This window comes from Haliotis rubra, unplaced genomic scaffold (genome assembly GCF_003918875.1).
Source record: "Haliotis rubra isolate DU_JTF1 unplaced genomic scaffold, ASM391887v1 Scf262, whole genome shotgun sequence".
In the NCBI taxonomy this organism is placed as follows: Eukaryota; Metazoa; Mollusca; class Gastropoda; order Lepetellida; family Haliotidae; genus Haliotis; species Haliotis rubra.
In genome coordinates, this window is record NW_025766692.1 from 424833 (window position 1) to 437574 (window position 12742).

At 42.4% G+C, this 12742-nt stretch overlaps 1 protein-coding gene across 1 annotated transcript; it reads left to right on the plus strand.

The window, feature by feature from the left end:
- Positions 1-1321: 1321 nt before the first annotated feature.
- Positions 1322-12053, plus strand: LOC124280195. The gene is made up of 3 exons (XM_046716091.1): positions 1322-1615; positions 9614-9871; positions 10643-12053. Exons 1-3 carry the CDS (start codon positions 1381-1383, stop codon positions 10918-10920), a joined length of 771 nt encoding a protein of 256 aa, XP_046572047.1. The 5' UTR covers positions 1322-1380; the 3' UTR covers positions 10921-12053.
- The last annotated feature ends 689 nt before the right edge of the window (positions 12054-12742 follow it).

Below are 12742 nucleotides of genomic sequence, written 5' to 3' on the forward strand. Positions count from 1 at the left end.
CGAACTAAATTACTTTACATATACCAGATCAATCAATCAATCAATCAACAGAAAACAGTTTTGGAAAAAGGAAGTGTTTTATCCAGCATTGGTTCTATTTTCATTGGCAAGTGGTTGTTATTTATTTTAAAATATGTTGATGTTTATGAATTGTATATTGCACCTGAGGCACTGTGAGCATACGACACCAGGCTAATTCGACGAGCTATCTTAGGGCTACAACTGTCGTTCGTTCGTTCGTTCGTTCGTTCGTTCGTTCGTAGGTATGGTATGGTAGGTTTTACGCTGCTTTTAGCAATATTCCAGCAATATCACGGCAGGGCACACCAGAAATGCGTTTCACACATTGTACCCATGTGGGAATTCGAACCCGGGTCTTTGGCGAGACGAACGATCGTCTTATGTCTTAGTGTATAGGGTTTAGGATCATCTTAGCGCTAAGATCGGATCGTGGTACGTGTTCCTGGCATAATGTTGGAATCTGAAGGAGAAAGTGAGTAAAAATCTCTACTACAGAATCTTTTGAAGCGTATTTTGAATCCATACTTTTAGATTTTGATATTTGTTTGAATCATACACCTACTCACGCACACATTCCTACACTCACTCACACATTCACTCCGACACTTACTCACTCACTCTGACATTCCCTCACTCACTCATCGTGAATATTTATGACAACTGCGTCAGAACAATCTAAGCTATGCGACTCAGCTGTTACATGCATCCCGGATATGTATTGACGCATGCGTGATAAGCACCGAAGTTCTATCGGCGGTGTAAGATTTCCATCCACCAACGCCAAATGTCACAAATTAGCCCAATACAAACGCTACAGGTAAAGCTAACAACCTAACGCACCCGAAATACGTCCACACAGTACAGGTGAGACTAATTCCACAATTTCGTTTAAACAACACACGATCCGTGAACCGTATTTTCTTCCAATCGGAAACCACTTAGCACGCACATCACGGCAATTCTAGCCAATCAAAACGCACGTTCTAATTTACCGCTGATCCTGTAAGTTTACTATGTAAAGCTCTATGTACGCTCTACTCTAGCAAACACAAGGTGTCCAATTAAACAAGTGATTACACGTAACAGACTTACTTTGTTCTTCACACACTCCTCTGTATTTGTTCTTCGGTCTTGTTGATCACGTTTTCACTCAATGCTTACACGGAGTCTGACGTCCTAGTCACGTGACGTCGTACCGTGAACAAAAGAGGGCGTTGCTATAGCATCACGTTTAAATCCAACACTACACACGAAAAAAAGGGTACTTTAAAGAAATCCGCCGAGAGAGCCTTACAGCTTATCCGGACGACACATTTTGACAGTCTCTTCGAGGATACGGGTGCACAATATTCTCCGTACATGATGTCGGGTGTTACAGCGACGGCAGCTGTGCTGTGCATGTTGGCGACGGTGTGTGTGGGTCAGGTTGATTACCGAAATTGGTTTTTAGCGATTCCGGGAAATTGTACCCATTTTACCTTAGCTATCGGCTCTTTCCGCCGAGATTTCCCGTGTCCCAATGATCTCGTGTTCTCGCCGTTGTCAAAGACGTGTGTCGACCGGGACGATGTAAGGAATACACAGTGTCCTACAGGTGAGTGTCTGATAATGTGCCGAATGTTTTACAAACTAATATTTTCGTGTTTTCCACCATCACATGGCTAAAGCGGCGTAAACCAATATTCATTCGTTGAAGTGCCAGTGAAGCAACCCAGGCTTGTCGTAAGAGGCGACTAACGCGAACGGGTGGTCAGGCTCGCTGACTGGGTTGACACTTGTCATTGTATCCCAGTTGCGTAGATCGATGCTGATGTTGTTGATCACTGGATTGCCTGGTCCAGACTCCATTGTTTACAGACCGCCGCCAAATAGCCGGAATATTGCTGAGTGAGGCGTTAAACAACAAACAACAACTCATTCGTTGAAATATATAGAAAGCTACATATATACAAGTGAATGCACCATCATAAAATACTTTCTAAACCCATTTACAAATTTTGATGAATGAAAACTATGGAATCCTAGAAGAGACACTGTCGCGTTGTCGCCCACACAAAAACCCCAAAAAAGTGGCAACATTTACCAAAGTGCGACAATGCGACGTTGTGACATTTTGGTCATATTTCAAAGTCAAATAGGCGACTATTTCAAGGTCAATATATGTCTCGTTGTCGCCCCATCTAAGATGTGTAAACATAACTTTACAATGCGTGACAACGCCACAATGTACCTTCTAGGATTCCATAGAAAACTGACATAAAAATTCCATCATGTTCCAAATATATATTTATGAGTAAATGTACAGTTCGAGTTTGTGTGTATTGTTTTCTGTTTCAAGTATTCACGCATACCATGAAGTTCAGTAGATATTATTTTTACTACATTCGATAGAAAGTACAACGAGTGGCAGCCGTTATAACTTTTTTGTGGTTAGTTTCCAAGCCCGTATAAAAGCAATGTACTACCAACATACCACCAATGTACCACTAACATGTGAACAATATTCCACCCAAATACCATCATATACCACCAATTAAGGGTGTCACGATTCGGTTCGGTTCATCGAAAATCGAATCGATAGATGTACGATTCTATCTCGATTTCAAATGCATCCATTTCGATTCGATTCATAAAGTACATACTTTCTAATACTGACAGTTTATTTCACCTGAAATCGTAAGAAATTATGTTGAAAATTCGCTGCTACAAGTGTGGCCAGTGAGAGGGTATTCTCCATTACCGGAGACATTGTAAGTGCCCAGAGGGCATGTCTTTCAAGTGAAAATTCCTTGCACAGAACATGACCATTCCAAATGACTTACAGTGACAATGAACACTTGACACCAAAGTTCGTGACTGAAACTTAATTTCATGATCACTTGTTCAGTGAGTATTTGTTTACAACTTGTCTTGACGGTGATCTAATTGTACATTGTGCCAATTTTCCAAAGTTTGCCAAATTAAACTGATTTTACAACAAATTTGACTTTGTCCTCAGCTTTGGTGAATCGAATCGAAATTAATTGAATCGAACGAATTGAATCGATAATCGAGAGTGAATCGTGACACCCCTACCACCAATGCCACCTGGTATGTTCTTCACACATGGAGCCATGAAGGTCCGGGTTAGAATTGGCCTTCAGTAATCCATGCTTGTCGTAAGAGGCGATTAACAGGATCAGGTGGTGAGGCTCGTTGGCTTCGTTGACACATGTCATCGGTTCCCAGTTGCGTAAATCGATGCTCATGCTGTTGATCACTGGAATGTCTGGTCCTGACTCGATTATTTACAGACCGCCGCCATATAGCTGGAATATTGCTGAGTGCGGCGTAAATATAAACTCACTCACTACCGTTATAGTATATGGAAACTATCGAACCCTGGTCTTTCATGTGGAGACAGCCTGGTGGTGGAGGTATTCATTTGTCTCACTCAAAGCCGGGAATCGGTTCATAATGTACGAATGCGTGAAACCAGTTATCTCACGTCCCTAAAACTGGCGCGGGCGGTGGGGTAGCCTAGTGGTTAAAGCGTTCGCTTGTCACGCTGAAGAACCGGGTTGGATTCCCCACGTGCGTATAATGCGTGAAGCCCATTTCTGGTGTCCCTCGCTTTGATATTGCTGGAATATTGCTGGAATATTGCTGGAATATTGCTAAAAGCGGTGTAAAACCCAACTCGCCCATTCACTTTAACTGGACCATTGCACGAAGCGGCGTAAAAAATACATTTTTATTCACCCACTTTCTATTCTCAGTAGCTTGCGCCAACAGTATCTCTCTATTGACTGTGAAGTTTCTTCAACTAAAGGTCACATTTTAGGTCTTGTCACTTTCTCCTGAAACATTCCAAACGCCGACACGCTTACAGAGACGGCAGATTGGCACATCTACGCCATCTTTACAATCGTGACAGCCACGTTGGTTCCAATACTTGCGTAGCCAGTTTTGGCAGAGCGAGACTATCACAGCGTTAACGTAATTGAGTACTTTACTGAGTGAGTGAGTTGGGTGTTTAACGCCGCTTTTAGCAATATTCCAGCAATATCACGATGGGGGACGACAGAAATGGCCTTCACACATTGTGGGGAACACGGGCCTTCGGCGTGACGAGCGAACACTTTAACCACTAGGCTACCCCACCGCCCCTAGTACTTTACTGACATGTTACGTTTTGGTTTAAAAGCTGAAACTCAAAGGTTAACCGGGAATCCTTACAAGAAGTAAATGGGAAAGCAACAAACAAAGAAATGTGAAGTAATTAACAGGTTTTTAATTTTTTTTTACAAATCAATACAAAGTTATCACTATTTATTTCTATCATAAATTTGTGCCAGTACAAATTCAGAGGCAATATAATACAATAGCAGTGATTATTGCAATGGAGACAATGATGGTGATATTCCCCTCTCAGCACCAGTAATCCAACCTTGAAACTAGTGGTAGGCAGGGTATATTATCATCACACACAAATCAGGAGACATAAGAAGGGATTTGGGTCGAGAGGTATTAGCTTGATCCACTTATATGCACAAAAACTAAATACTTGAAAATCTTTCGCTAACGCAGAACTTTCTACAATATACATTCTGTACACGAAAGGAGAGTTCTAGTACATATCAGCACGCATCTAAATATAGCACACTGAATCTACGGGTGCAATATAAACAAGTGCAACATTGTTGCACAATGTATAACACTGCCTTACGTGTACTCAGAACTTGACATTGTGTAGTCCATTCATGACCAACTCGTGTTATTCCGGGACAAGCCGAATAGCGATCTTCCTGGCATTCGTCACCACTCGCCCCTTTCCGTAACCTGCAAGAAGCTATTCGGCTTGTCCCGGAATAACACAAGTTGGTCACGAATGTCTTCCTGTGTGTTACCATTCGTAACTACTCGTCCCTTTCCGTAAACTGAATTATTTCAGGTTACGGGAAGGGAGAAGTGGCATTGTTACGAATGGGAGGTTACGGAAAGGGAGACTGACTGACTGACTGAGTTTAGTTTTACGCCGCTTTTAGCAATATTCCAGCAATATCACGGCGGAGGACACCAGAAATGGGCTTAACACATTGTGCCCAAGTGGGGAATCGAACCCGGGTCTTCAGCGTGACGAGCCAACGCTTTAACCACTAGGCTACCCCACCGCCCCTACGGAAAGGGAGAAGTGGTGACGAATGATGGACCTATAGCCGAATACACTAACTGTTTACCGAATACATTGGCTGTCTGTTAAACAGTGCGCTTATAACAAAAATAAAATAAACCCTTCATCCTTTTCTATTGTCTATTTAAAAAGACTCAAACAAACGTTAAGTATAACTTAACCCATCGGTGTAATGCGGGATGTTTGAAGTTGAATCTTACTCGACTATGATGATTTTTCATTTTTTGTGTATGAGATAAACCAATATAATTCAGTTTAGTCCATCAATTTGGTTGAACCCACGAGCATTGGTAAGATGCTGACGAAAAACGAATCATAATGGGGGCCAACCCACGAACCCACGATCATTTGATTCTGGTACGTCTAAGGGACGTTACTCTTGTCTGTCACGGCTCATAGTCAAAGAAGATATTATTAGCATCGTGCATACAATCACAATGTTCAACATGTAATCCACCCTCTGTCAAATCAGATCAAGGCGCTGAAATTCCCATACCAGAGTTGCGTCCCTTGGGTACTCAGGAACTGTGATCGTGGGCTGACCATGAATAGGTTTCTAAATTTGTCACAACAGTGCTCATCCGTGAACAACTGGTGTTTTTTTGGGACAAGCTGATTAACGACTCGTGCCCATCTTGTCACCATTTTTTTGCGTCTGTTTTCCGCAAACGGCATAGCTTTTATTAAAATTTGATTAATTGACTACTTCTAAAATGGCTGCCAATGTAGCTGAGGCATAAGGAAACGAGAGTTCAGCGGGATCAATACATGACTTCAACTGATGCAGAACAAGGTTGAACACGGTTAACCGTACCTTGGGTGCAATACAAGACGTACGCACAATCGAAAATGATTCTTAAAGGATTCTTTGACGGTGGCCTACTTTGAATTACTTGAAGTCATTACGTGGATACTGCTGGGTTAGTCGTATTTTCGCACATAACATTTATCGATAGGGGAACGGGTTTTTTACATGTTAAGGGACGAGCGGTGAACTTGACCTTGAGTTTTATTGCAATCGTTAACGTCTAAGACCTATCTTCGGACTTTCCTCCTGCATGAGTGAGTGAGTGGGTTGGGTTTTACGCCGCGTTTAGCAATATTCCAGCAATATCACGGCGGGGGACATCAAAAATGGGCTTCACACGTTGTACCCATATGGGCAATCGAACCACGGTCCTTGGCGTGACGAGCGAACGCTTTAACCACCGCCCTCCTCCTGAAGTTGGCAGGTCATATTACCCAAATAGCATTCAAATCGGCGTTAAACCTCACTCACACCTAGATCTTAATCGTCGAGGGGTTGCCTAGTGGTTAAAGCGTTCGCTCGTTACGCCGAAGGTACAGGTTCGATTCCACACATGGGTTTAACGCGTGAAGCCCATTTCTGGTATACGGACGTGATATTCCTGGAATATTATTAAAAGCAGCGTAAAACTAAACTCACTCTCTCACTCATTCACCCTAATCGTGGTATATATACTTACAGTGCAGACAGACTCTGATATCCTTCGGGTGTGTGCGGGTCGTAACAGTCGTAAAGGTGATATGATATCATGGCTAGACAAATTTCAGATCGCACGGCCTTCAAAGGCAACGAAGCCTCAGCTATAGGAGATCATAAAAACCCACAAAGGTGAACCTTTCTACAAAGTTGACAGTTACATAAAAAGTAAGGGTCGCGATATTCTGCGACTTCCACCCTATCACTGTGACCTTAACCCCATTGAAATGATATGGGGTTTTGTCAAAGGAGATGTTGCCAGATCAAACACAACTTTTAGATTACGTGACGTAGAGGTTTTGGTTAAGGAATCCCTTAACAAAATCACGACTGAAACTTGGCAAAACTGTGTCAACAAGGTAGCTAACGTCATTGAACAAGGTTACTGGTCTCGGGATGGCTTACAACAGGCAACTGTGGCACCACTTGTCATCCGTTTAAGTCGTGACTATGACACTACCACGGACTGGCTGTTCCGTTTCTGCGGTTTCACCCCGCTGCGACAGATAACAACTTTTGCGTTTTCAATGATGATAGTTTCTTAAACAACTTTTTTGATGGAGTCCGGAAAATTTTCAAATATAAGGAAGCTGTTGGGTATTAGTAAATGATAAACATGTGTACTATTTATATTTATGTGGCAATTTTGTACAATGATAAAATTTGCAATTCATCGGTTCGTTTCCGACTCAAACGGACTGTAGAAGCTGAAACTCAAAGGTTAACCGGGAATCCTTACAAGAAGTAAATGTTGAAGCAACAAACAACGAAATGTGAAGTAATTAACAGGTTTGTTTTTAAATTTTACAAATCAATACAAAGGTATCACTATTTATTTCTATCATAAATTTGTGCCAGTACAGATTCAGAGGCAATATAATACAATAGCAGTGATTATTGCAATGGAGACAATGATGGTGATATTTCCCTCTCAGCACCAGTAATCCAGCCTTGAAACTAGTGGTAGGCAGGGTATATTATCATCACACACAAATCAGGCGACATAAGAAGGGATTTGGGTCGAGAGGTATTAGCTAGATCCACTTATATACACAAATTCGAAATACTTGAAAATCTTTCGCTAACGCAGAACTTTCTACAATATACATTCTATACACGAGAGGAGAGTTCGAATACATTTCAGCACGCATCTAATATAGCACACTGAATCTACGGGTGCATATAAACAAGTGCAACATTGTTGCACAATGTATAACACTGCCTCACGTGTAGTGGGGACTTGACATTGTGTAGTCCATTCAACTACACAATGCCTATCATTCGTGACGAACTCGTGTTATTCCGGGACAAGACGAATAGCGATCTTCCTGGGTGTTACCATTCGTAACTACTCGTCCCTTTCCGTAAACTGAATTATTTCAGGTTACGGAAAGGGAGAAGTGGTGACGAATGATGGACCTATAGCCGAATACACTAGCTATTTACCGAATACATTGTCTGTCTGTTAAACAGTGCGCTTATAAAAATAAATAAATAAACCCTTTATCCTTTTCTATTGTCTATTTAAAAAGATTCAAACAAACGTTAAGTATATAACTTAATCCATCGGTGTAATTGCGGGATGTTTGAAGTTGAATCTTACTCGACTATGATGATTTTTCAGTTACATTTTTTGTGTAGGAGATAAACCAATATAATTCAGTTTAGTCCATCAATTTGGTTGAACCCACGAGCATTGGTAAAATGCTGACGAAAAACGAATCATAATGGGGGCCAGAGTGGGTTCGAACCAACGATCATTGGATTCTGGTACTTCTAAGGGACGTTACTCTTGTCTGTCACGGCTTATAGTCAAAGAAGATATTATTAGCATCGTGCATACAATCACAATGTTCAACATGTAATCCACCCTCTGTCAAATCAGATCAAGACGCTGAAATTCCCATACAAGAGCTGCGTCCCTTGGGTACTCAGGAGCTGTGATCGTGGGCTGACCATGAATAGGTTTCTAAATTTGTCACAACAGTGCTCATCCGTGAACAACTGGTGTTATTTTGGGACAAGCTGATTAGCGACTCGTGCCCATCTTGTCACCATTTTTTTGCGTCTGTTTTCCGCAAACGGCATAGCTTTTATTAAAATTTGATTAATTGACTACTTCTAAAATGGCTGCCAATGTAGTTGAGGCATAAGGAAACGAGAGTTCAGCGGGATCAACACATGACTTCAACTGATGCAGAGCAAGGTTGAACATGGTTAACCGTACCTTGGGTACAATACATACGGGTTACCTACAAGACGTACGCACAATCGAAAATGATTCTTAAAGGATTCTTTGACGAAGGCCTACTTTGAATTACTTGAAGTCATTACGTGGATACTGCTGGGTTAGTCGTATTTTCGCACATAACATTTATCGATAGAGGAACGGGTTTTTTACATGTTAAGGGACGAGCGGTGAACTTGACCTTGAGTTTCATTGCAATCGTTAACGTCTAAGACCTATCTTCGGACTTTCCCCCTGCATGAGTGAGTGAGTGGGTTGGGTTTTACGCCGCGTTTAGCAATATTCCAGCAATATCACGGCGGGGGACATCAGAAATGGGCTTCACACGTTGTACCCATATGGGCAATCGAACCACGGTCTTCGGCGTGACGAGCGAACGCTTTAACAACCGCCCCCTCTTGAAGTTGGCAGGTCATATTACCCAAATAGCATTCAAATCGGCGTTAAACCTCACTCACTCCTAGATCTTAATCGTCGAGGGGTTGCCTAGTGGTTAAAGCGTTCGCTCGTTACGCCGAAGGTACAGGTTCGATTCCACACATGGGTTTAACGCGTGAAGCCCACTTCTGGTATACCGACGTGATATTCCTGGAATATTATTAAAAGCAGCGTAATCCTAACTCACTCACTCACTCATTCACCCTAATCGTGGTATATATACTTACAGTGCGGACAGACTCTGATATCCTTCGGATGTGTGCGGGATGTCAGGATCAAGGATACGGACGTGAGTGCCTCTTTGCCACCCCAGATAACTGCGCCACCTACATCAACTGCTCCAAGACTGTGGACGACGACATCTACGACAACATGCCGGCGTATAAAGATGAGTGCGAATACCCGGATTTGTTTAACGGCGCCAGAAAGAGATGTGACGACTTTACAAATGTGAATTGCGGACAAAAGATGGAACCTACGCAACCTTGTAAGTTTTGTGTATGTGCGTGCGTGCGTGTGTGCGTATGTGTGTGAGGCCGAGAAAGAAGACATACTGCTACCCCGTTAATCTTCAATATTTCAAAGTCATCAAATATTCACCTTGCATTTACAAAAACGTGTTTTTAAAAGGTTAATTTGTTTTGTTTAACCCCGGACTCAGCAATATTCAAGCTACATGTATATGGCGGCGGTCTGTAAATAATTTTCTGGACCAGACAATACAGTGGTCAACAGCATGATCATAGGTCTACTCAATTGGGATACGATGACATGCGTCAACCAAGTCAGCGAGCCTGACCACCCGATCCCTTTAGTCACCTCTTACGACAAGCATGGGTTGCTGAAGATCAATTCTGAGTCGGATCTTCCCGGGTTTAGGAGGTCGCAGTCAGTACGGTTTGTCAGTCCAGTCGTGAAGATCCGGATTTGACCTTGTCTCCACAACCCATTCTTGTCGCAATAGGTTCGAACGGGATCGATAGAGTTGGTCTTCAGCAACCCATGCTTGCCGTAAGAGGTGACTATAACGGGATCGCTGGTCAGGCTCGCTGACTTGGTTGACACATGGTGCTCATACTGTTGATCATCCGACAACTGGAATGTTGCTGAGTGCCGCGCTAACCAACAAACAAATAAACAATACCATATGCAATACAGCACGAACAACCGACATTACTCGGTGCTAAATGGGTGCGAACGCCAGTAGCAAGGGAGCTAACTCTCACTCGCTCACCTGCTCACTGTATCTATATTTCAGGCCAATATCAGCGGAACCTGTGTGGGCGAAGTGCCCACTGCAAGCCATGTGCGTATCGTTACGCCAGTTGCGCCGACAAGCCGGACGGTGACCAGCCATGGGAAGGAAGAAGCTGGACCCCGTATTATGCTAGATGCAAGAATCAGAGGACATTGTACTCTGGCACATGCGCCTCCAGTAGATCCGGTCAACCCCGCATCTTCAGCGTACAGACGAACAGATGTGACGATCTGGCCTTAATCCCAAGACAATATGGCGGCCTGTATGAAGGAAAATAAGCAGCTCCACCTAGCGACGAATTCAAGAACTGTGCGATACACCTGAGATCAGTGATTTAGTGATTAACAATAAGGGTCCAGATCCACAAAGCGTTCGTAAAGTTACGAACTGTCGTAACTCTATAGTTTATCATAGGCTTACGAATGTCGTAACGCTACGAACGCTTTGTGGATCCGGATCCTGGTGTATGTTGCAACATGTTATTATTAACCCTCTCTATTACTTATTCTTTAAAGGCACAGTGTCACACCACACTTCTCTTAAAAAAAACCATAATGCATTTCTCTCAATAATACTAACTATCAGTCCTCAGGGAAGCTACCATATAACTTATTAAAAAGAATTACGTGTTTAGATTCCAATATCAAAACGTTTTAATGAATTAATGCAACGTTGTGGATGGTGTACATGTATATGTAAGCGGCGTAAAATCACACTCACTCACTGTAAGAGTTTTGGTTATAGTTCAACTACCTTGTTTACAGGTTAATGATTTAAATAATACATGCACGTGTGGCGATGTTAATGCAATAATAATCTGAAGTTATGATGGTGATTTAATCTGCATAATTGTTACAGAAAACGTACTTTGCCACAGGCATAAAACAACCTTGCATGCGCATGCGCAGGCTATACCCCAGACCGACGGCCTGATTTGCACGAGCTCTTCATTCTACTTGTGCCCTACCAATCTGCCGCTGGTTGCGTTTCGAGGTTCCATATGTAATGTGGCATAATACATCACGTTCTTGTGAATAACCTGCATAATATACTAAATGTGTAAATATACTTGGAGTTTATAGTACACGAAGTACTAACACAAAATGTTTTGATATAGAGTTGAATTCCAACAATGCCCTTTACGATAGTTTCCATAGTTCTTTTCTGATGATGCTTTACGCAATGAAAAGAAACATGCACCAAAATTTAGTTTTCGTAAAACAAAAATTCACTTTTTTGTCACGATATCTGATACTTTTGTCACGATATTTGATTGCTTTAGTCACCTTTGTCACGATATTTGATACTTTTGTCACGATATTTGATACTTTGGTCACGATATTTGATACTTTGGTCACGATATTTGATGTATTCGTTTTGCCTGGCTGAAATAAAACGGAGGGATTCATCACGTCTAGTTTGAATTAGGTCCATTGCTTTTTGTTTTGTTGCTTACCAAACTCAGCAACATTCCAGCTATATGGCGGCGGTCTGTAAATAATCGAGTCTGGACCAGACAATCCGGTGACCAACAACATGAGCATCGATCTACGCAAATGGGATACGATGACATGTGTCAACCAAGTCAGTGAGCATGACCACCTGATCCCGTTAGTCACCTCTTGCCACAAGCATGGGTTGCTGAAGACCAATTCTACCCCGGGTGGGTCCACTGCTCGAAGCTGCTGTTAATTTGCAACGACAGTATCAGGCGTTTGGCCCGTTTTGGAAGGGGTATTGGTGCGGTAGGGCAGCCCAGTGGTTAAAGGGGGTTCGATCCGGGTTTTTTTAATACTGTCCCTCAAATTCCACCATGATATATCTGGAAAAATGGTAAATGTGGCACTTAACCCAACTGGTTGTCTTACCTCTTGGGGTATTACTATGTTGTCAAATCTGGGATTCAAACATCACGCATCCTGGCACCTAAGGGACATAACTCTAGGGAATCAACAGCCTAAGCGACGCAACTTTTCACGATTTGATGATGTCTTAATTATGTTTAGCCATTACGTTCAGTTTGCTTAACGTTGACCTCCGTGGTCTAGTGTATAGAACGTCAGCCCGAAGAGCTCAAAGTCGTGGTTCAATCCTTTGCTC

Bases quoted from the DNA above. Each gene is read 5' to 3' on its own strand.
- LOC124280195 (XM_046716091.1), top strand. From the start codon at position 1,381: ATGATGTCGGGTGTTACAGCGACGGCAGCTGTGCTGTGCATGTTGGCG. The intron at 1,616-9,613 runs GTGAGTGTCTGA...ATATACTTACAG, and splicing joins GAATACACAGTGTCCTACAG to TGCGGACAGACTCTGATATC. The intron at 9,872-10,642 runs GTAAGTTTTGTG...TCTATATTTCAG, and splicing joins GATGGAACCTACGCAACCTT to GCCAATATCAGCGGAACCTG.